The following is a 20,880-nucleotide window of genomic DNA, read 5'->3' as shown; positions in this document are numbered from 1 at the left end:
ATGACTAAGAAGAGGAGCAGGCTTAGCTAAAGGCTGTGTCTGTGGCGCCAGGCCATTTCCCCCATTATCCTCAGTGTCTTATGCACCATCAGCACTATAACAAAAGTGCACCTAGGCTGGATGTAAAAGCAGCATCTCTCTCTCTCTCTCCCCACTCCCTTCTTTCTCTGTCTGCTCTCTTCCAGATTCAGGTAGGTAGCCGTGTTGATCTGACGCAGTTGAAATAAAATAAAATTAAAAAATTGTCCAATAGCACCTTTTAGACCAACTAAGTTTGTTCTGGTATAAGCTTTCATGTGCATGCTTTTACCAGAACAAACTTAGTTGGTCTATAAGGTGCTACTGGACAATTTATTATTTTTTTATTTCGACTGCTGTCTTCCAGTTTCTTTCAGTCGCAGGGAAGGATCACCCATTCCACTTTTCTTCACAATTTAGAATCAATATTTTGTGGTGCAGTTTGGCAATTTTAGTGTGTGAACTTAACTGCTTTAACCCAGCAACCCCCCTTTAGATGGGTATATTTACTTTAAAATGGGATAAGCAACCCCTACTGGGTTTGGGGGGCCCTCCTGCTCATCCTGCCGCGCGGGGCCCTGGAATTCTGCCCCAACACTTCCACTGTCATCTCTTCCAGGGTAAAAAGCCTGGATATTATCAGTAATAGGCCAGTCTCTACCATTATGCCAAAGATGCCATCAGTCAGCAAAAAGGGATGCATTTCATACTTTTCCATTTCTAGTGGTCCAAAGTGAAATAAGTACCGTATTTTTCGCTCTATAACACGCACCCGACCATAACACGCACGTAGTTTTTAGAGGAGGAAAATCCGTAGGCATGCCACCCGTAGGCATTTCCTCCATAACACGCACAGACATTTCCCCTTACTTTCTAGGAGGAAAAAAGTGAGTGTTAATCATTTAGTAAAACCAGAGCTTCATTTTCTGGGTGCAGAGAGTGAAAATCACATAATTTGGAGGACTATATGAGAAGAAATTATAGATACAGCATTTGCCTATAAATGACTACTTGCTATAAGGCAAGTAGGAATTGAAAACTGGGAATTTTGTGTGGCTTCTAAAGGTTGCCTAATATAGACCTTATCACAGGAAAGGAATGTTTTTTTCATTGCTAGTTTCCAATGGTGATGGGTCTATAATACACAATCAACATCATGGGTATTCTGAAGAGAAGGTTTGTTGAGAGAAAGGACTGTGGAGGTTGCGGTTGCAATCCTATGCCCACTTTCCCAGGTATAAGCCTCACAGAATACAGTGTGACTGTACTTCCAAGCAAACATGCATAGAATTGCCCTGTGAGCCACCTGGAAAAGCTGACAGGTTGCAATCTTTTGGCAGGACGTTAATCAGGATGGTGGTTTCTGCTTGTTGTACCGGGATGGACAGTTTCCCCTCAGTTACTGGGATGGTCACCTCCAAACTTTGCCTCCATTCATGTTTGTGGCCTTCTCCATTTCCATAGCAGACAAGACAATTCCACATGCCTTTTCAACATGTCAAGAAATCCTCTTTTCTTCTTCTTCTTCTTTTTTTGGTTATCTAAGCCCATTCCATCTCACTACCATGAAGCAGTGCCGATGCAGTTGTAGGCAGTTCTGCCAGCTTTAAGTATAAATATATGTAATTACAGTATGCAAAATCTAGATGCCACAACTGGCTGTGTATTTCAGCCCATGCAAACTGTGGAACTGGGTGCTGGTAATATTCTGTATAGACCTGAAATCCATTGCTTTGTGGCGGAGCTGGTGCTATCATGAGGTATAGCTAAATTGGTAGAGCGTGAGACTCTTAATCTCAGGATTGTGGCTTTGAACCCTGTGCTGGCCAAAAGATTCCTGCTTTGCAGGGGTTGGACTAGAAGACCCTTGTCGTCCCTTCCAACACTACAATTCTATGATTCTAAACAGGTGCAAATATTTAGTTGACTAGTCAGCTTGCTATAGCTTCCTCACCACCTTGAGAAACTAAGCCTGCACAGTCCTCCCTTGCCTATTGGTTTGGAGGGAGAAGAGGAAGAAGGGTCTGAGCAGTTGCTGGAGGAGAGAGGAAGAAAAACAGGCAGGTAACTAGGGTTGCCATACATCTGGAATTTCCTGGGCATAACCAGAAGCAGTTTCCAGGCAGAAATTGGCAAAAATGTCTGGTAAAATCCGGACGTATGGCAAGCCATGTCAGCAGTGTCGTTTTTGCCAATATTCCTAAAAAACAGTTCAGAAAACTCAACAACTTTTCACTTACTGAAATATGGCAACCCTCCTAACTGCATCACTGTTCTATCATCCTCCTGTTTGCTTCCTGGTTTGTCTGAGAGAGAGTCTTTTGGGGTTCCTCTCAATTTGGGGAGATTGTGCTCATTTGTGATCCAGTCAAAAGGCAGAGAGAGAATCTGAAGGAAGCTGGATTAATTTTATGTGCTGGTGAATGTGGGGAAGGCTCTTTGCATGAGGACTGGGCTGAAGTAGTAAAACAAAATAAGGTAGAACAAAATATTTTGGGGACCAGAAATGAACGTGTGTAGTGTGTGCAGGAGAGAGAAAACTTGTAACACTACTGCATTTTTAATCAGATGTCTATTTTTGGAATCCTGCTGTCTTACTCTGTTTATATATCTTACAGAAGGCAAAGAAATGCTAGGTATTTTTATTTTTATTATTATTGTATCTTAAGGTACATTTCTTCCTGGGAATTAGTAATTTGGGGATTTTCCCTAAGTACACAGTTCAGAAATTTTGGGATTCAGTCTCTTTACTTTAGTTTTGTGTTCCTTTTTGTTATTTGCAGTTGGTACTAGGTAGTTGTGCTCAGGTCAGCTCAGCTCTGGAAGAAGATTATCCTTGGCTCTGATAACATTTTCAACTCCATTTGACTACCTGCTTGTGGAATTACTATTATTTTTATTACACCTTTTTATCTCATCTTTCCTCCAAGGAGCTCAGTGCAGCTTACAAGGTTCTTCCCCTTTCCCAATTTTATGTTCACAGAAGCTGTAGGAATTAGGTTAGGCTGGGGGACAAATAAGCTTCATGGCTGAGATTTGAACCTTGGTCTCTCCCCATTCCTAGTCCTTTGGGAAGAGGAGGCAGGTGACATCGTAACGGAGATGATGATGTTTGCTCTCCCTATTGATCTGAAACAAAGTTATTTCTTCAAAGCCAGCTCTGGGCACATTCACTAACCAATCTTTGCAAATTGCTAAATTCTTTGCCACAATGTTCATCTCTTGGCAGGAAGAGCTATAACTCAGATTTACTCAAGCTAAATACAGACACTTGCTCTGCAAGTAGTGTGACTCAGTGTCCCCATTGTAGGAAGAATTTTCTGTAGATGTGCTAAGGCTAAGCAGAGAAGGTTTTTCTTATATATTTTCCTCTTTCTACTCTCATTTAGCTCTCAACGTAACTTTATGCATTTCCCGCAACTTCCTCTATTCTCCTTTCACACTTAAGTTCTACATTACTCTGTCCCTCTCCTCTTATCCCACTTGCCAGTTTCTTTCATCCTTCCTTTCTTCCTCTATCACCACCACCACCACCACCACCACCACCCTTCTATCTCCCTTTCCTTCAACACTTCCTCTCCCTAGCCCTTTCCCTTCCGAGGAGGGAGACCTCCTTCCCCCAGTTTCCCTGCCTCCCAGTCACCTTTGCTCAGCATGTCAGAAGTTGGTGGTGCTGGCATTGGTCCAACCAAAAGGCTGCTAGAGAGTCGAGTAGGCATGGAAGGAGGTACTGGACAGGCTGTGGTACTGAGGCCCAACAGAAAGTGGTCCAAGGCTTGCAGCACAGTTGGGCATGACTTGGGGAAAATGGCCTCATGGGTCAAAGTAGGGTCTCTCCTTTGGCCTTCAGGTTGAGGTTCACCACCGATCAAATGAACAAACATCATTGTAGGCATTAAAAAACTGAAAGGCCTTTTTGCCTCTGCAGAAAATGATCCCCAAAGACACAGAGTACTTCCACATCATCCCTACTGTGGTGTATCCACCAGCCTATCATTAAAAAGATAATAGAAGTGTTTCCTATACTCGGGCAGTCACAATGAAGGCCCATACAGCTCCCGCAGAGCCCCGGGTCTTTACCTGCATGGTTTGATTTCACACCATGGAGTAGGCAGAGGATGACGTTTCACCTGATGTCAACCACCCACCTGCCAACGTGGCTCACAGTGATTGTGGGAGATCAGGGTCCAGCTCACTAGCCAGATCCAATTTCCCACCCTTGGCCTTTTCATTAACATTACATTTTCTTGCGCCCTCTCTCTCTCCCTCTCTCTCAACTTAATTTGGATTTTTATAAAATAATATTTTTATTCATTTTCCAATACAAAATTATACAATTCATACATCTTAATTACATCCCATTTCTCTTTTTTGACTTCCCTCAACCTGTCTGAGGCTCCTTCATAATTTTACTTCTTCCACATTTCTGACATTATACTTATATTATTGTTATATATTAAACCTCATTTTTAATAATATTCTAACATTTCTTCACAACTTAATTTGGATATATAGACATTATTACCTAGTAGGAGTGGCCTAGTCTGTTTCGCTGCCTGAAGTGAAATGGGAAGATGCAGCAGCAGTCACTGAATGATCCCAGATTAGTTGGGAACACTGAATAAATCAGGAATCAAGAAACATAAATAAATCAGGGGATATTGTCCTCACTTTGACTTTTCGTTTTCGGTGATATCATCGTGAAGCTGACTGTGTTGTGATGTCACCCTAATCATTGCATGATTCCTGATTGGCTGGGATTCACCATGTGATCCAGGAAGGTTGTATAATCAGAAGGGATAAGTGATGTCAAAGCAAAAGTATCTGGTAGAAAACAAGACACTGACTAGGACTGGAAGAAAAGGAGAATATTTTCACAATCAGCATGGGGGGGGGGAGGATACTTCTATCCCTGTCCTCCAGAACCCATATTTCTGCCTAAAATTTGAAACAGAATAATATTTATCACAATTTTACTCCATATACCCATGGATTTTTAGCAGAGATCGCCAAAAGAGAGAAATTCTGACAGGATATTTTAGCCAAACAGACTTCTTGCTGAAATACGTTTGACTCTCTTCCAATGTGTACCAGCTGTTTGGTGAAACAATTGTGGCAGACGTGCTGACTGATGGCAAAGTAGCTTTCTTCATACTAACTGGGCACCTGAAATACAAGATAGGATTGAGGTATGGAGCTGGCTTTCTTCCTGAGACAAGAATATATGAAGAAAGATAAGAGTTCTGTGACACTGAATGGACATGGATCCCATTACTTGGTTGGCTTTCACTGAATAACTGCAGCTCATCTTTCAGGGACGGTTCTTAGCCACTGTTTGAGGAATGAATGTTGATTTCTTTCCTTGCCCATCCCCCTACTACATCCTTCCCTTTCTTGCTTCCTGTCCATAGCTATTGCTATAGTATCTATTATAAAATTTGGAAAAATCCTGAAAAATAATAAATTCAATATTTTCCATTTATGATGTAAGAGAAATGAAATATTAGAAGGTTTGGAACTGGATCGTAGAAGATAGAGTTTGGGGATAGCTGCTGTTCCTTAGAGGCTGAGACAGCTTTGGGGTTGAGCTCCCTGCCTGTTAGCTGCTTAACTTACATAAAATAGACAACTGTTACAAAAATACCACAAGTCTCTATTGCTGTATTACCCAAAGTAAGCTACCAATGCAATTGTATACATGCCTACTCTAACTGTTGGTCCCACTGGGTTCAATGGGGCTTACTCCAAGGTAAGTGGGTATAAGATTGCAGCCTAAGTGGCTTTCTAAAACTCAAACTCCCCACCAGTTGGAGAAAGAAACTTGGAAACACCCAAATATTCCATTTGCTGTTTCTCTAAAATTAAGGAATAATATTGCTCCACAAATAGATTTGTGGGAAAGGCATAAAACATGACTGGCTTTATAAAAACTAACATTCCATCCATCCAAGTATCTTTATTGTTGTTGTTGTTGTTGTTGTTGTTAATTAGACTTACCAACTATCTGAATGCCCACCTTCCGTTATACTAATTGGCCTCTGTGGAGCAGTTGGCTGCCTGGGGGTGGGGGGGTCACTGATGAGTTGTCAATAGCCTCACATCATGCTGCCATGGATTTCCTTGTAGGCCACAGGCAACATCTTGGATTTTGAACGACCTGGGATGCTCTTAAAGTAAAATTGCCATCAAACTTCCTTCTAAAACAAAATTCAAAATTAATTTCATTAACTTTTTTTGAACAAAAATAATTTCAGTTTTCAAATGTCTCTTAGCAGGTTCCATATATCTCTCTTGTCTGGATTTCCCCTAAAGAGACAAAACAGCCAAGGAATTAAAACAAAGGCACTCAGTTGCAGCAATGCAGACGCAGCATTATTTCATAATCTGATTCCCCCAATCAGGATCTGATACAACCATAATCAGAAACAGGGCAAAATTACTGTAGATAATTTACAGAACAACAACAAAGCAAAAAAAGCAAAGGGAAGAGAGAAAGACACACTCCGCAACCATCCTGGAATTAAGGAAGCCATCCCAGCTTCTGATAGGAACCTGGAATGTCTTGTTTTTTTGGTCCTGCTCTCTGGGGTGAGTCTGCTGGTTCACACTAGTGCCGGACCAAAAGATGCTCATTTTTAGGTTCCACACTCTCGCGTGATTCACCTGTCTCCCACAAGAGCTTGGGACCAAAAAACAAGTGTCCTGATTTTTCTCAGTGGGATGTTGGAGGGTATGGAAAGAGAGGTTGTGTCCCAAGGGGCTTATAGGAAAAACAAATGTTATGGGGATGAGTGAGAAACAAGGGTAACCAAACAACCAAGAATAGCAAGAAATGGAAGAAGTGAATAAATGAGATGCACATGAGCAAGTGATATCTGTTTTGGCTTTGTTTCATTGGAGGATGAGGACTGAGGCAGTAAACCATGTGCTTCAAAGAAGATGTGGATTTTTTAAGAAGAATCTGAAGGAGGAATGAGTAAAAAAATCTTGTGATTCCTCTGATCCCCAAGAGTCTTGTCCTCCTGATCATGTGTATAGTCAAGTTTCAACTGTTGGCTTTACAGCACCCTTTTCTCCCTTGGTCTTGCTCTCCAAACTGCTCTGATCAGTCGCCAGTGCATTGGGGAATGGACTGCAGGTATATAACATCTGGGATTATATGCCTGTACTGATTCTGGTGAATAGGTTCTCACTTCCCATTTCTCACATACTGTCACAGTTGCTTTGTCTAGGGATGCAAGATGAACTTCATATCTTGAAAATGAAGCTGTTAATTTAGTTCAGGGAGCCCTTAACGTGCATTTGAGATTTCTTAGAGCTAGAATAATATAAGAGAACCTCCTTCCTTGTAACAGTAATCAAAGATCAGTTTTTCAAAGCCAAATTCTATTGTTTCACTGGAGTGACAGCACAGGGATTCTCTGCCAGAATGGTTTGTGACTGGAACTTGAATATGCACTAAATTTTGCATGCTATTAAATAAAAAATAGTGTTTTGCTCCTTCCAGGTTATCTTTTGCCCAGATTCTGTATTATGCAGATCAGAGACTTCTGTATTTCCTATACAATCTAAATAATAACCTTTAAAAAACTAGATTGTACACAAATGATCAAAACAAATGGGAATATGAGAAAATTATTCAGGAATCTTCGGCAATATTTGACTTTATATACTAATTGGTTTAAGAAAGGAGAAATTAATTTGGACCAAAAGCATAATGGCTAACAACATAATTCCTCACTTGATGAAGGAAAAGTTTGCAGAGATGTTTTTCTAAATGTGATGCCAATGCCTTTATAAAATAATTGCTTCCCCCATTGCTGCTTCTTCCCCAGATTGTGCTAATGGGGACTATAGCTTGATTTCTCCAGGTGGAAATAAATTCATAGCTAGAGTTTGTTTGTCACTGATTGGAGTTGACTTTGCCAATATGAACCTGGGGAAAACAATATGAGGGAGCAGCATCTGAATCAGGAAAGTCCATGCGAGACCCAGACTGATGTCCAGATACAGTGGTGGGTTGCATGAGGGAAAATAAGTTGAGTTTGACTCCTGGCAAGGCAGAGCCTCTGAGGGTGAGTGGTTACCGTGCCTCAGATATAGGCCAGCTGCCTGCCCTGGATGGGGTTGTATTCCTCTGAAGGAGCAGCTGTGTAATTGGGCATCGCTCCTGGATCCAACTCCTTTGTTTGGAACACCTTCCACTAGAAGTGCAGAAGCAGTGACTGTTCTTCTGATGGGATGGCTTGATCACAGTAGTTCAAGCACTGGTAATTTCAAGCTTGAATTATTATGATGCACTATGTGTGGGGCATCTCTTGTGGTCGGTACGGAAGCTGCAGTTTCTGCAGAATGCTGTAGCTCGATTACTGACAGGAGTAAGATCTGGCCAGGAGCAGTGGTGCTGCAACAGGGGGCGGTGTGTGTGCTTCGCCCCGGGTGCCATGTCTGGGGGGGGTGTGACAAGAAGGCACCCCATGGGGGCTTGTCCCGCGGCGGCGGCGTGAGCAGCCATCGTGCCGCTGCAGCCGCATGTAGAGGATCCTCTGTTCGTGGCTGCAGCTGCAAGTAGAGGATCCCAGCGCAGTCAGCAAACTGCTATGTACAGCGCATGTGCAGTGTCGTATGCATGCACTGTATGTAGCGATGCCGCACATGTGATGTACATTGCGGTTTGCCACCGGCGCCGCTCGAACGCCTCCATCGTCGCTACAGCCGCATGTAGAGGATCCCAGCACCATCTGTATGGCACTGAAGCGGCACCACCGGCAAACCACTATGTACAGCGCATGTGTGGCATCGCTATGTATGGTGCATGCGTCATATGTAGCGACACCTGCCACGGGTGTCATGTCACAATGCCTTTGTTTGCCCCTGGCCAGGAGATTACATCTGTGCTCAAAGATCTGCACTGGCTGCTGATTTGCTAGGAGCCAAAGCTCAAGGTCTTACATGTAGTATATAAAGCCCTTAATAGCTTGGGACCCGTTTACTTGAAGCATGGCTTTGCCCCCTGTGTGCCTCACTCAGATCTATGGAACTTGGACTCTTTCAAGGACTGCACCATACAATGTTCACTCTACATCTGTAGGAAGGTCAGCTTTCAGTTTGGTCCTCTGGACCTTCCCACCTTCATTATGCTGTTGTAGACAGCTTCTAAAACCCATTTTGTTTTGGCAAGTCTATTTGGACATGTAAATGAGCTATGAATACCTGTTTTAAAGTTTTGCTGATTTTTATTTTTATATTGATAATTGTTTTATTGTCTTCTATGGTACACCACTTGAGGATTCTTTAATAAAGCAGCCAGCTTGTACATTATTCTAAATAAAAAGAAATATGGGATGGCTTACTACAGTGTAAACACTCTCTGAAAGGCAGAGAAAGACACACGATCATCCTGTGTGCTATGAACTGTTACATCCAAACAGTACAGAAATAACAACTATTGCATAGAAAGTGACTTCAGTCCCTTTCCCCCCTCATGGAACTACAATTCCAATGGTCAATCCCTCTTCACAGGGAATTCTGGGAATTGTGAGTGGAAAGGGGGTCTCTTTACAACTCTCAGCAGCCTTAACACACTACACTTTCCAGGATTCTCTGGGGGAAGCTGCGACTGTTTAAAGTGGTATGATTTTGCTTTAAATGTACAGTGAAGATGAAGCCTTAGAAGTAAATCCAGCATGATTTTTCCGGGCATTCTGGGTTTAAAAGAACTGGGTACATGCAGCTTTGCCCACTAGGTGAACGGGTGATGTTAGCTTCGTTCCTTTCCAGTGCTTGTCCAAGGATTGCCTTTTAAGTTATTCCAGAGCTATGCATTGCAGTCCTGTGCATATTTACTTAGAAGTAAATCTTCCTAATTTCAATGGGACAGCTCCCTAGAAAGAATGCACAGGACTGTAGCCTTGTGGTTAGAAGATGTGTATAGTCAAAACACGGGTATTCCCCTCTGACCATGTTGTAAGAGCATTCCTCTCCTCATTTGCTCACTTTGGGTTAAAGAAGATGACCTTTTGTTTTGCTAGATGGTGTCTTTTTGAAGAGATGCCTTTAGATTTGTTTTCCTAGTGGCATAACTTATTTTCACTTACTTATGCTTTCCATAGCCAGCTAATTATATTGACAGGTTTAAATTAGCATCAAACAATCTGAACAAGATACTGACAGTCCCAGAGATCATGACTGTATCACACATAAGGAAGAATGATAAAAAATTGGGAACAGCACCCTAACACCACTTCTTGCCCCAATACAACACATTTAGAAATGGGGGGTTATTCAAATCCCTAGGCATGGACTAGTGGGCCTTCTCTTTTTTTCTCAGGGCTGAAACCAATTGCCCCTGTGCAGGGCTGGGGGTAGCTGGGTACACTTGCCCCAGGCTTCGGAGGGCTGAACTATCCGGACTCCCCCACCCGGGGCCTGCCAGGCTTACGCTGTCCCGCCCTGGGCTTCAGACAAGCTCTGCCTGGACCTGCCCTCTAGCTTGCATATAAATTAGAAGAGTAAAGCCTTCAGAAAGCACGGGGAGGGAGTGGAACAATTGCACAGAAAAGGAACTAGGTGGCCCCCATTTGACACTGCAAAGATTAGATCAAGGTGCCTTACATTAGATGCTTTCATTTTTTTTTTAATTCATCGCTGTGCACTTTTATTTCTAACCCTAGCCTCAAGGATGATGCCAGCCTTGTTCTGTGATTTGTCCCCTTTTCCTCCTCCAGATGTCCAAATGGATTCTTCGGACAGAGATGTTTGGAGAAACAGCCTTTGCGATTGTACATGCCAGATCCTAAGCAAAGTATGTTTGAAGAAAAAAATTGCACCATACTACTTATAATCTCCTGGGTACAGCGCTGGATTTAGAATGGCATAGTGAGGGTGTTCTTTTGAGTTAAGATCTGGGTTAAGGTTTAGGGTTGCAGGTAAGGGGCCAACCCCAGGCGCACCAGAGGAGAAATCTCGAAAGGGAGCAGATTTGGCAGCAGAAAGAGCCTCCTTTCAGTCTGTTTGGATGTCATGCTATCTTGTTTCTCTCTCTTTCTGGTTTTCTTTCTTTTGTTAGGTGTCCGAACGAATTCACAGGGGACCAGTGTCAGAACTTCGCAATGGCCAGCTTTTCCAGTATGTCTCTTTCCACTTCTCTCTTTCTCTGTTTTATCATAGCACACTGTGTGACACCTTTAAAGCAGCTCTTTTCTGAATAGGAACCTTCACTTTCCTGCTTTGTGCTTCAGTTGTTATTGCTCCTGATTCTAATCTGAACAGAACTCACCACTGATGTATAGTTCAGGCAAAATCTAAATGCAGCAAGGAATGAGGCTGTGTACGCATTGTCATTTATTCTGGCTCCAGTGTGCTCCTGAATCTGTGCACAGGCGATATTACCCACAATGTAGAGCTATCCTGTAGTTGGTTGAGAAATAATGCTGTTTGATGCATTTGGTCTCAACACAGCTTAAATCTGAAATCAAAACTTAAGCCACATTCACTTCACATTTCAGCTGAGGTGTCTGTGTTTGTGAGAGCAGTTGCGCATGTGTGTGCTTCATGAATAGTCATTTGGGGAAAATTTACCGGGGATGGGAAAACAAAACAGGTTAATGAGCATTGAGTGAATACATCCCTACCTCGCCTCTCATGTGTGCAACAAAATGCAAAAGCAACTTGAAACACAGTAGGAAGGAAGCAACTGCAGCACGTTTTAAGCTGCTAATGCGTACATAGCCTGAGTCCAGTTAATCTGTGAGCTGCCCTGAAAGTGTCCAACCTGCAAGGAGGTCATTAGTTCATTATGTCACAAAGCATAATGCAAGGGGATCGTTCTTCTTGTCCTCAGAGCTATAACAAGTTGGCAATTAGATGAAGATTGCACCTAAGTCTGAACTTTAAAAACAAGTCCAGTTTTATTCTAAGGGCACTCTATGATGGCAACAGAGGAAGTGACTGCAGCTAAAAAGACATGGAGAGAACCAAAGTTCTCTGCTGCCATCAAATGACCCTATAATGTGTCAGCGTTGCCAATCTGAGGACTATATGATGCCATTTTGTATCAAGACAATGACACCTGTAGCCATACCTGTGTTGACCCATCTGTTCCCAAATGCCTGGCAGCTAGCGTAAATCCCTTGTGCCAGGATGGGGACCCTGCAGCTCAGTACCACTGAGCAGCGATCCACAGAACCAGGACATCCTGTTATTTGATTTTCCAGAAGTGTTGTTCACTATGAAATATGGGTGGGTGGCTGCTTTTTTACACAAGTTTGAAAAAAAAAATGGAAGTCTTTGCTTTCAGACCCAAATTTGATATTATAGTTGATACCAAAAAGCTGGGGAAATGTAGGTAACAACAAAAACAATTTTTGAAAAAAGCATGTTTTGGACCTTCCAGTTTCACCTCTGATGGATTTGCTGCTCAACGCCTTAAATGGCACTGCAGCCTATCACAACCTGCCTTGCATGGTAAAATGAGGACTAGGTGGAAGGGTAGCAGTGGCTATAAAGGGAGGATGGCTGGTGAGCAAACTGCCTGCTGCACAAGCTTGTGTATTGGCTTCTACACGAGGAAGTGCACTTTGGAATATTGGTATCGGGTTTCAGGATGTGGCCTCCCCCCATTTTCACTACTGGTGGATTGGGGGGATATAAATGTTTAAATAAATGATATTTTCTGCATACATGGCTAATTTCATTGCAATGCAACCTTCTTTGAACAAATGATGCATAAGAACAGTGATGCTCTTGCTTTTAAGAGCTTTGGATAGGAATTCCGGCCATATAAGTCCTACACTCTGTCATAAAGAGTATTCAATAATCTGAGCCTTACGAGGTTTTGTAAACTATAAACTAAACCAAAACAAACACAAAACCCAATAAAATAGTTTTAAAGTTCCAACAGAATACTTCCACTCGTGCAAGTAAACACGAGTCTAAACATATGCATGTTTAGTTGGTACCGTAGTCATATGCAGGACTATTTTTTCCTAAATTCCGCGGCAGTTTAGTTCAATGGGGGAGCATCTGCTTTGCATGGAGAAGGTTCCAGGTTCAGTCTTTGGCATTCCCAGGTAGGGCTGGGAAAGACTCCCCTCTGGAAACCCTGGGGGCCCTGCTACTGCCAGTCACGGCAGACAAACCTGATGGATCCAGGGTCTAACACTCTGCACAATCTCAGTCCGGGAAGACTGGGAAGGTTTTAAATGAAAAATCAGGAGAATAATTTTTCTCTTACTTGGCCAGCCCAGAAGGAAAAGTGGAAGCTTTGGAAAAATCAACTTTTTATAAGAGGAAAATGAAAGATCCCTAAATGAGAGGGAGCCCTATTTACCGTATTTTTTGCTCTTCTAAGACTCACTTTTCCCCTCCCAAAAAGTAAGGGGAAATGTGTGTGCGTCTTATGGAGCGAATGCAGGCTGCGCAGCTATCCCAGAAGCCAGAACAGCAAGAGAGATTGCTGCTTTCGCTGCACAGCGATCCCTCTTGCTGTTCTGGCTTCTGAGATTCAGAATATTTTTTTGCTTGCTTTCCTCCTCCAAAAACTAGGTGCGCCTTGTGGTCTGGTGCGTCTTATAGAGCAAAAAATACAGTAAATGAACAATTGCCCTCACCAGAAAAAACTTAGACTCTCAGTTGTGAGTGAAACTGAGGGGCGGGGATTAAGATTTTGTCCCCTTTCAAGTTACAGACAGGAGTAGCATTCCATTTATTTATTTGTTTTGTAATGCAAAGCTAAAGAGGAGTTTGCTGAAATGCAGGAGCAACGGTAAAAGTAACATTTCCATAGCAGTTTCTTTCATACAGCAATTTCTAGAACACTGTTAGAGGTTTTCTAATATTATACAGGATGCAGGAAAATAAAATTTGTGGATTATGTGAGAGGAAACATAAATCCAAAATATTACTTGAAGGGGGGCAAGAATGAACCTTGATTGTTCTCTAAACCTTGGACAACCATTTCATTTAATGATTGTTTTATGAAACTGCTTTGCAATCTTTGTTTCAACACGAAGCCTCGGTTTACGGAACTGTAGCTCAAGGAAAGCATTAGTTAACAGTTACTTCTAAATATTTTTAAGAGGTGATCTAGTGCAACATCTTTCTAGAAGTGTTCAGTAGAAATGTAAATCAGAACGAAATAAAAGGAGCAAGCAGGTAAAATAAAAAGCCTCTTTCCTTCACATATCAGTTAACATAGAGTATAATGAGGCCAGAGACCTCAGGTAGGTTTAATAGACCTGGGGGTGGAGAATCTTATGAAGAAAAGGAGGGCCATATTTGAGTTTCATTAGACCACAATCTGACTAGTTTACACATCTAGCTGGAGAAGGCTGGGACTGCATTCCATAAAACACTTCATTTTAGGACACCCCTGTTTTCATCAGAGAAATGTTGGAGGGTATGCATTTAGCTATCACATATCTTCTGTGTAACAGTGACCAAGCCTTTATTTTTGTCATGGCCCACATAGTGCAGAGAAGAGCCAGAAGATGCTGTCTTTAGGCATGGCATGGTCTAGAGAGGGTGCTGGGTTCTTTAAAATCATATTGTGGGAAACCTGGGCTCAAAAGAGGGCTTTTGCATTCCAGCCATGTACCTCCAAATGCTTCCTTGTTAAAATTCAAAAATCACAATTTCCTTACGGTTGCCTCAGTTTCTCATATTAAGCCCCCAAACAGCTGTTTCTCTAGCACTGCAGGGTGTTTGTTAGGTTAAAAGGTGTCAAATACAGAGGCCAATTAGTACAGTAGATTAAAAACAGGGCTCTTTGTTGGAAAGATCAGTTAACAATATAAAATACAAGAAGACATTCCTAAGAAATTATCTAACCCATAGAGGTAGGGCCCAAACCTTGATAGATTCAGAGTTTAAAGTCAAATAAGGACATAAGAAGCAAACGACCAGCCTCCATATCTTTAAAGCATATTTAATCAGAAAACAGGAAGAGCAGACTAGAAATTATCTCCAGCAGCAAAATCTCCAAAGAAGCCAATAGAATCTGTAAATGATTTCCCCACTGCTGGTCTAACCAGTTCCCCTCCAGTGTGTTTGTAGGCAAATTGGGCAGCGATCAGCTAAGCAGCAGGGGAAGTGGTAGTTATCTTCAGGTAGATTGTGTCCTCCCTAAAAGGGGGCACGTGTTGCGGTGAGACCTGGAGACCGATCTCCTGTGTTGTAGGTGGGTAAGATTGGATAGCCACAAGACCTGATTGGTAGGTCCCTTGATGTTGGGTTTAATCTGGCCAATGGGGCGCAGACCAAATGGATCGAGGGACCTATATATATCCATACACGTGACCCAGAGTTTCCTCTTTCAGCTTGTGCATTTGGAACACCAGCCCACCTCTCCCTACTTTTAGGGCATTTTTTGCAATTGACCTTGCTATGCCGTCGTGTGTCGTCTGTCATTGGGACAGGGGCACAGCAGGAATTTCCCCCACTTGGCTGATTGGCTGTTGCCATTTGGGTTTCACCTGCCGCGTAGCAAATCATCACAACTTGTAAGGTTGCGGACAGGCACTGATTCAGGTGATAGGGATGGGAGAACGGTCTCGCCATCCCTATGTGAAGGGTATTCTCTTAAAGGAATCCAGGGACTCAACTGGTTTGGTCAACCCCCGAGGGTTGTACCTGAGTCCAGGGGAGCATCTGGAGGGTGAACATAGTCTGTTCCTGGCTTTTTGCCTACCGAGGTGTTCACCCTAGGCTGACCTATGCTGGTGCCCTGAGTCAGCGCTGCTTGCAAGAGTACAGGGAACTAAACTAGTTGAATTGGAGCCTATGCAACCACTCACTTTCTGTAATCAATAAAGTTGTGGCCTAAATTCTGCCAAAACCAAAACTAAAATTTGAGTCAAATGTGTCTTTATTTAGGAGGGAGGTATCTGGGTCTGAACACGCAAAAGCAAACACCTTACTCTTCATGAGTGAAGCTCCTATACAAATAGCAAGATGCTCCTGGGTAACTGCGCCCTGAGAATGGAGGTCTTCCACATGAGTGTCATCTGTTAAGTGCTAAGAAAGATGACTGGGGCTGAGAAAAGAAGATAATGTGAAGGATAAGTTTTTAGTGAGCAGAATAACTGAGTTTGTACAATACATTCAATAATTATGTGGCACAGAAAACTTTCCAGCGTATGGGTGAATTTGTTAGCAGTTTAAATTTTCTTTTAATCTGAGTAGGGGTTGATTCCATAATTTATTTATATTTTGAAAAAACAAATTCACAGAATTATGTAAGCCCTCTGAAGGAAGGTGACAAAATTTAACTTCAGTAATAGCTGTAATTTGTTGAAAGCATTTCACACACATTGCCTGAGTAATTTTTACATCAAACCTATATATGGTAGGCCGTTTTATTATTAGTCCTGTATGATCCCTCGTTTATTATTGACTTCAGAGTTGTCAAATAGGCCAGGAAGTGTGCCAGGCATACCATCCAGTCTGTTATTGTTAAAATGAAGGGGAGGGTCTTAAAGCCGAGGAAGAACAGCTTGCAGCAGTCCTGGCTTTTATCGTAGATGGAAAATGGAGTGAATCTGTGGCAGAGATCTGAAAACAAAAACCAGCAGAAATTACTTGAGGAAGGGAACCAAGTCACCATATGGATTTCTTTGCAAGAATTTAGCGTATCAAAAGCAATGACAAATCTTAAAGAAAGGAAATGGAGACATATATGACTTGAGTAATGTAATCTTGCTCTCACATGCACATAGCATCTTCCCCCCCTCTTCCACTATGAAGTAGCAGCGGCAGCAGCCGCCCCTCCCTCCTCCCCTATCTTGACTGTGTCCTGGTAGGTGGGACAGGGGTTTCCTTTCCACACCGTTCTTCTCATAGGCAGCTGGCTCACTGATTCTTATAACATTACTATTATATTATTATACATTAAAACAGATCCATTTTGTAAAGTGCCAAGTACATTGTTTCACAGGCAAAAATAAAAAGGAACTCTAGGCTCTAAAGGATCCTCTGAAGTTTCCAGTGTATGTCATTATAATGTCATTATAATGGAAATGTTCCAGACAGGGATGGAGCTGTGATGCTCTTCCTATGAGGATGCCCTACTAGAGAGGTTTCCTCTTTCCTCAGGCTGTATCCCAGTGCCTTGTGGTATTGGCTCCCTATTGAAGAATTGTGTAACTCACTTCTTTGGTTTTTCTGCAGTCTGAATGTATCCTCAGACCGTGTTTTTCAAACTTTGAGTCGGAGTCAAACCTTCTTGAATCATTGGGATTCTTTTTCTCTTTTAAAAAACCCCAAACAGCAGCAGTTTTGTGAAGAGGGTCTAGGCTTCCTCAACCTCGGTCCTCCAGATGTTTTGAGACTACAGTTCCTATCATCCCTGACCACTGGTCCTGCTAGCTAGGGATCATGGGAGTTGTAGGCCAAAAGCATCTGGGGGGCAGAGCTTGAGGAAGCCTGGAACTGTTAACCACTCCTGCACATGCCAATAGTTCAAATCATTATTCCTCCATTACCCGCCCAACCCCATGACTGTTGTTAATTTTTAAAAGAAGGAGAACACCTAGTATGGGACTCAAATATTTGCTTAACATCACTATCACTTCTGGTTTGATACTTAGACTTTTGTGTTTGCTTTTAACGTTGTTTAAAAAACAACAACATCATTCTTCATCTCCCTGTACTTTAAAACTTGGGAAGTTCCCTATGGCCAGTTATCAGAGAAGACATGGAATGATTAAAAGACCCTGATCAGCCAAAAAGAAGAGGAAAACATCAGATATCAATAAGCATCCCAGGAGTTATATGCAAATAGCCTGGGTCACAATCTGTAGAAGCCTGAAGGGAGATGGCTGGTGCTCAAGATGCTGCTGAGATTTTAGCTTACCTAAAGGCAGGAGCTTGCTTGTGGTGGCCCCATCTTAATTGATATGATTACCAAGTGTAAACCTTGGGGCTTCAACAAAATGGCCAGCATTTACTCTCTATGTCCGCCTGCCCCAGGTTTTCCTTAACATTCAAACTGAAGAAGAGTTCTGGAAAACTCAAAAGTTTGCCCACTGTGATTATTGGATTTGCTAATCAGCTGACATTACTGTACAGTGGTACCTCGGGTTAAGTACTTAATTCGTTCCGGAGGTCCGTCTTAACCTGAAACTGTTCTTAACCTGAAGCACCACTTTAGCTAATGGGGCCTCCAGCTACCGCTGCGCCACCAGAGCACAATTTCTGTTCTCATCCTGAAGCAAAGTTCTTAACCTGAGGTACTATTTCTGGGTTAGCGGAGTCTGTAACCTGAAGCGTATGTAACCCGAGGTACCACTGTATATGATTTTTATGTCTCCTGTGTGCTGGGGAGTCAATGCAGTCTTATTGGCCACTAACAGAATTTAAGTTTTAAAAAACAAGCCTTCAGTCAGGAATAGGACAGGGAATAAAATGGATTCAGTTTGCAGTTAAAGTGTTTATCAAATTTGCCCTTTCCAAAACATTGTAGGAACCGAAACACAGCCATCCATCAAAATTCTCATTTATATGAAATACGCTAGGCAGATCTCCAACGAAACAACATTCACAAATATGTGTACATATTTGAACAAAGTGCATATAAAGGTTATATTTGTGAAAATAACATACAAAGGGTGCAACAAGTTAGATAAAATTGCTTGCAAAAAATTGTACATCAGTCAAAACCGCATGTTAAAATGTGTTTATGGGGGGGTTACACTAAAATGCTGAAGAATTTTCAAACCTAAAAGAAAATCACAAATTGCAGCAGAAATGTGGAAATACGAATTTAAGATTGAAAAAATGAAAACTTGAGAGAACTGAGATTGATAGATTCTTCCATCCCTAGTCAGGAACATTGAATCTGTACTTTCATATCCTCTACTTTCTTTTCCTTTCTCCATTTTCTGTATAGGTTGAGTTATTATGCACAAATAATATTAGACCATACTTTTTATTCTTTCCTTTGGGCAATAATTATATTTTTGGGCATAATTAATTGCCCTTTTTCATTTCTCCTGTTGTGTGGATAATGCAAACTGCTATCCCAAACCATTAATGTTTATAAGAGATAACACTATTTCTTTAATGATTCTTGGTGTTCATAAATGATTTCTTAATTTAGTGCAGACTGTGGAAAATGCCTTACAGCTTGATCTTAACCACATTCACTTGGAAGTAAATTGATTTCAAGAGGACTTACTTTGAAGTAAATGCATTTAAGATTCAGCTGAAAATGTCTTGCATAAATTTCATTTCGTTGCAGATGTAACGGTATGTCCTGTTATGCTTCAGTCCTTCAGAAGTTGTTCATTTAAGCTGCAGTCCTGTACATGCTTACCTGAGCGGAAGTCACATTGAACTCAATGGGACTTACTTTTGAGTAGACATGCATAGGATTGTATTGTTACTGCTATATATTGTCATAGGCATGTATGGCAGTAAAAAAGGGTTGTATACATGTGCAAATCTACTACCTCAATGTTGCAACAATACTGAGAAGGCAAGATCTCTTTAGCAAGAATACACCTATACTTAAATAAAAGTATATGTGATAAATGCCTATTCTAAAATCAAATTCCAGGTGCCAATAGACATGCTTGCTTTTGAAAAAGCCCTTATTAATTACCATTGCAGATCTATCTAGGCATTCTTTTATATGGAATGTTTTAAAAGTAAACTGGTGGTGACAGTTCTGTATGCTTTGATGCTTCTCTTGTGATTTTGAAAGCTGATGTATAAATATTTGGTAATCTCTCCTACCAACCTGTTTCTCTTTTCTCCTTTCCTTCTCTGTTCTCCTTCTGCACTGGCAGAGCACCTTGGATTAGAATTAAAGGGTATGGACTAAACCATTCATTTGTTAACCAGATACCATTACGAGCTGCTGACAGTCCTTCATATTGTATTTTGATAGCTTCAGTGGGATGGTTTTAAAAATCAGCTGTTCTGTTCCTTGTTCTGGCACAAATTGGGCCAAACATAATACCTAAAATTACACTAAAGGAATTAAATCCTAAATAATCTGCATGGGTTTATTGCAGCACTTTCCCCACTCGCCTTGGTGGGAAACGTGTCTACCTCAGGTGACATTAGTGGGCTGCAGAGACTGGTCTTTGTCACTTTTCTCTTCCGTGCTGCATTATGTTTGGATGTAAACTGAAAAATTGATCGTGTCATTCTGGAAAACCATCAGCTTGTATAGTGGGAGCAGTGGACAAACATTCCAGTAAGGAAAAGGTTGGTGTGAAAGAAATTAGGAAGTTGCAGCAATTCTACAAAGCTACCCTGGCTCTGAAAAAATAAACATGGAAAAGTCTGTTTTTATTTTCCCCTCTGCCTCACCCCATTATATTCCTTGTTCGTTTGGAAGGAATCAATTTAAAATGATAGAGCTAGGTAGGTCGGGAGGAACTCTTTGACTTTCCCGATGTTGCTGAACAACAATTCCCACCGAAGATGGCCAGTGGCCAGGGATTATGGAAGTTGTAGTTCAACAACATCTGGAGGACTAAAGGATCCCCATCTCTGAGGGAGGCATATGTTGAAATGTAAGGCCCATAGCAGCCTGGTCCTATTTCACCAACACTAGCGCTAGGTTTAGATGAGTTCCCCAACAGCTGTTCTGAACATGACACAAAATAAAGTAAAACCCTGAGGTGGTAGGTTTCTGGGCTGTACCACTTCCAATTTCAAGTAGAGGGCATATTTAGCCTTAAAAAAATACACAATTCACTGCATATACTGGATTTAAGGCCAAACTACATGTTTAAGAAGGGACACGGGTGGTGCTGTGAGTTAAACCACAGAGCCTAGGACTTGCCGATCAGAAGGTCGGCATTTCGAATCCCCGCAACGGGGTGAGCTCCCGTTGCTCAGTCCCTGCTCCTG

General features: G+C 41.9%; 1 protein-coding gene across 5 annotated transcripts in view; it reads left to right on the top strand.

The window, feature by feature from the left end:
• Positions 1–20,880, top strand: part of NRG2 (neuregulin 2) — a 146,381-nt gene that overhangs the window by 103,354 nt on the left and 22,147 nt on the right. For 3 of the 5 annotated variants that reach the window (XM_081206347.1, XM_081206350.1, XM_081206351.1), the window contains exons 5-6: positions 11,087–11,145; positions 19,806–19,829. In XM_081206347.1, the coding sequence (XP_081062473.1) occupies positions 11,087–11,145; positions 19,806–19,829 (83 nt within the window). Of the gene's footprint in view, positions 1–10,745; positions 10,823–11,086; positions 11,146–19,805; positions 19,830–20,880 lie in introns of all 5 variants that reach the window. The other 2 variants (XM_081206349.1, XM_081206348.1) reach the window with 2 other exon arrangements.

This window comes from Podarcis bocagei (assembly GCF_964188305.1).
Source record: "Podarcis bocagei genome assembly, chromosome: 8".
NCBI classification, from domain to species: Eukaryota; Metazoa; Chordata; class Lepidosauria; order Squamata; family Lacertidae; genus Podarcis; species Podarcis bocagei.
Note: the sequence above shows the minus strand (reverse complement) of the source record. Positions and strands in the feature narration are given on the sequence as shown.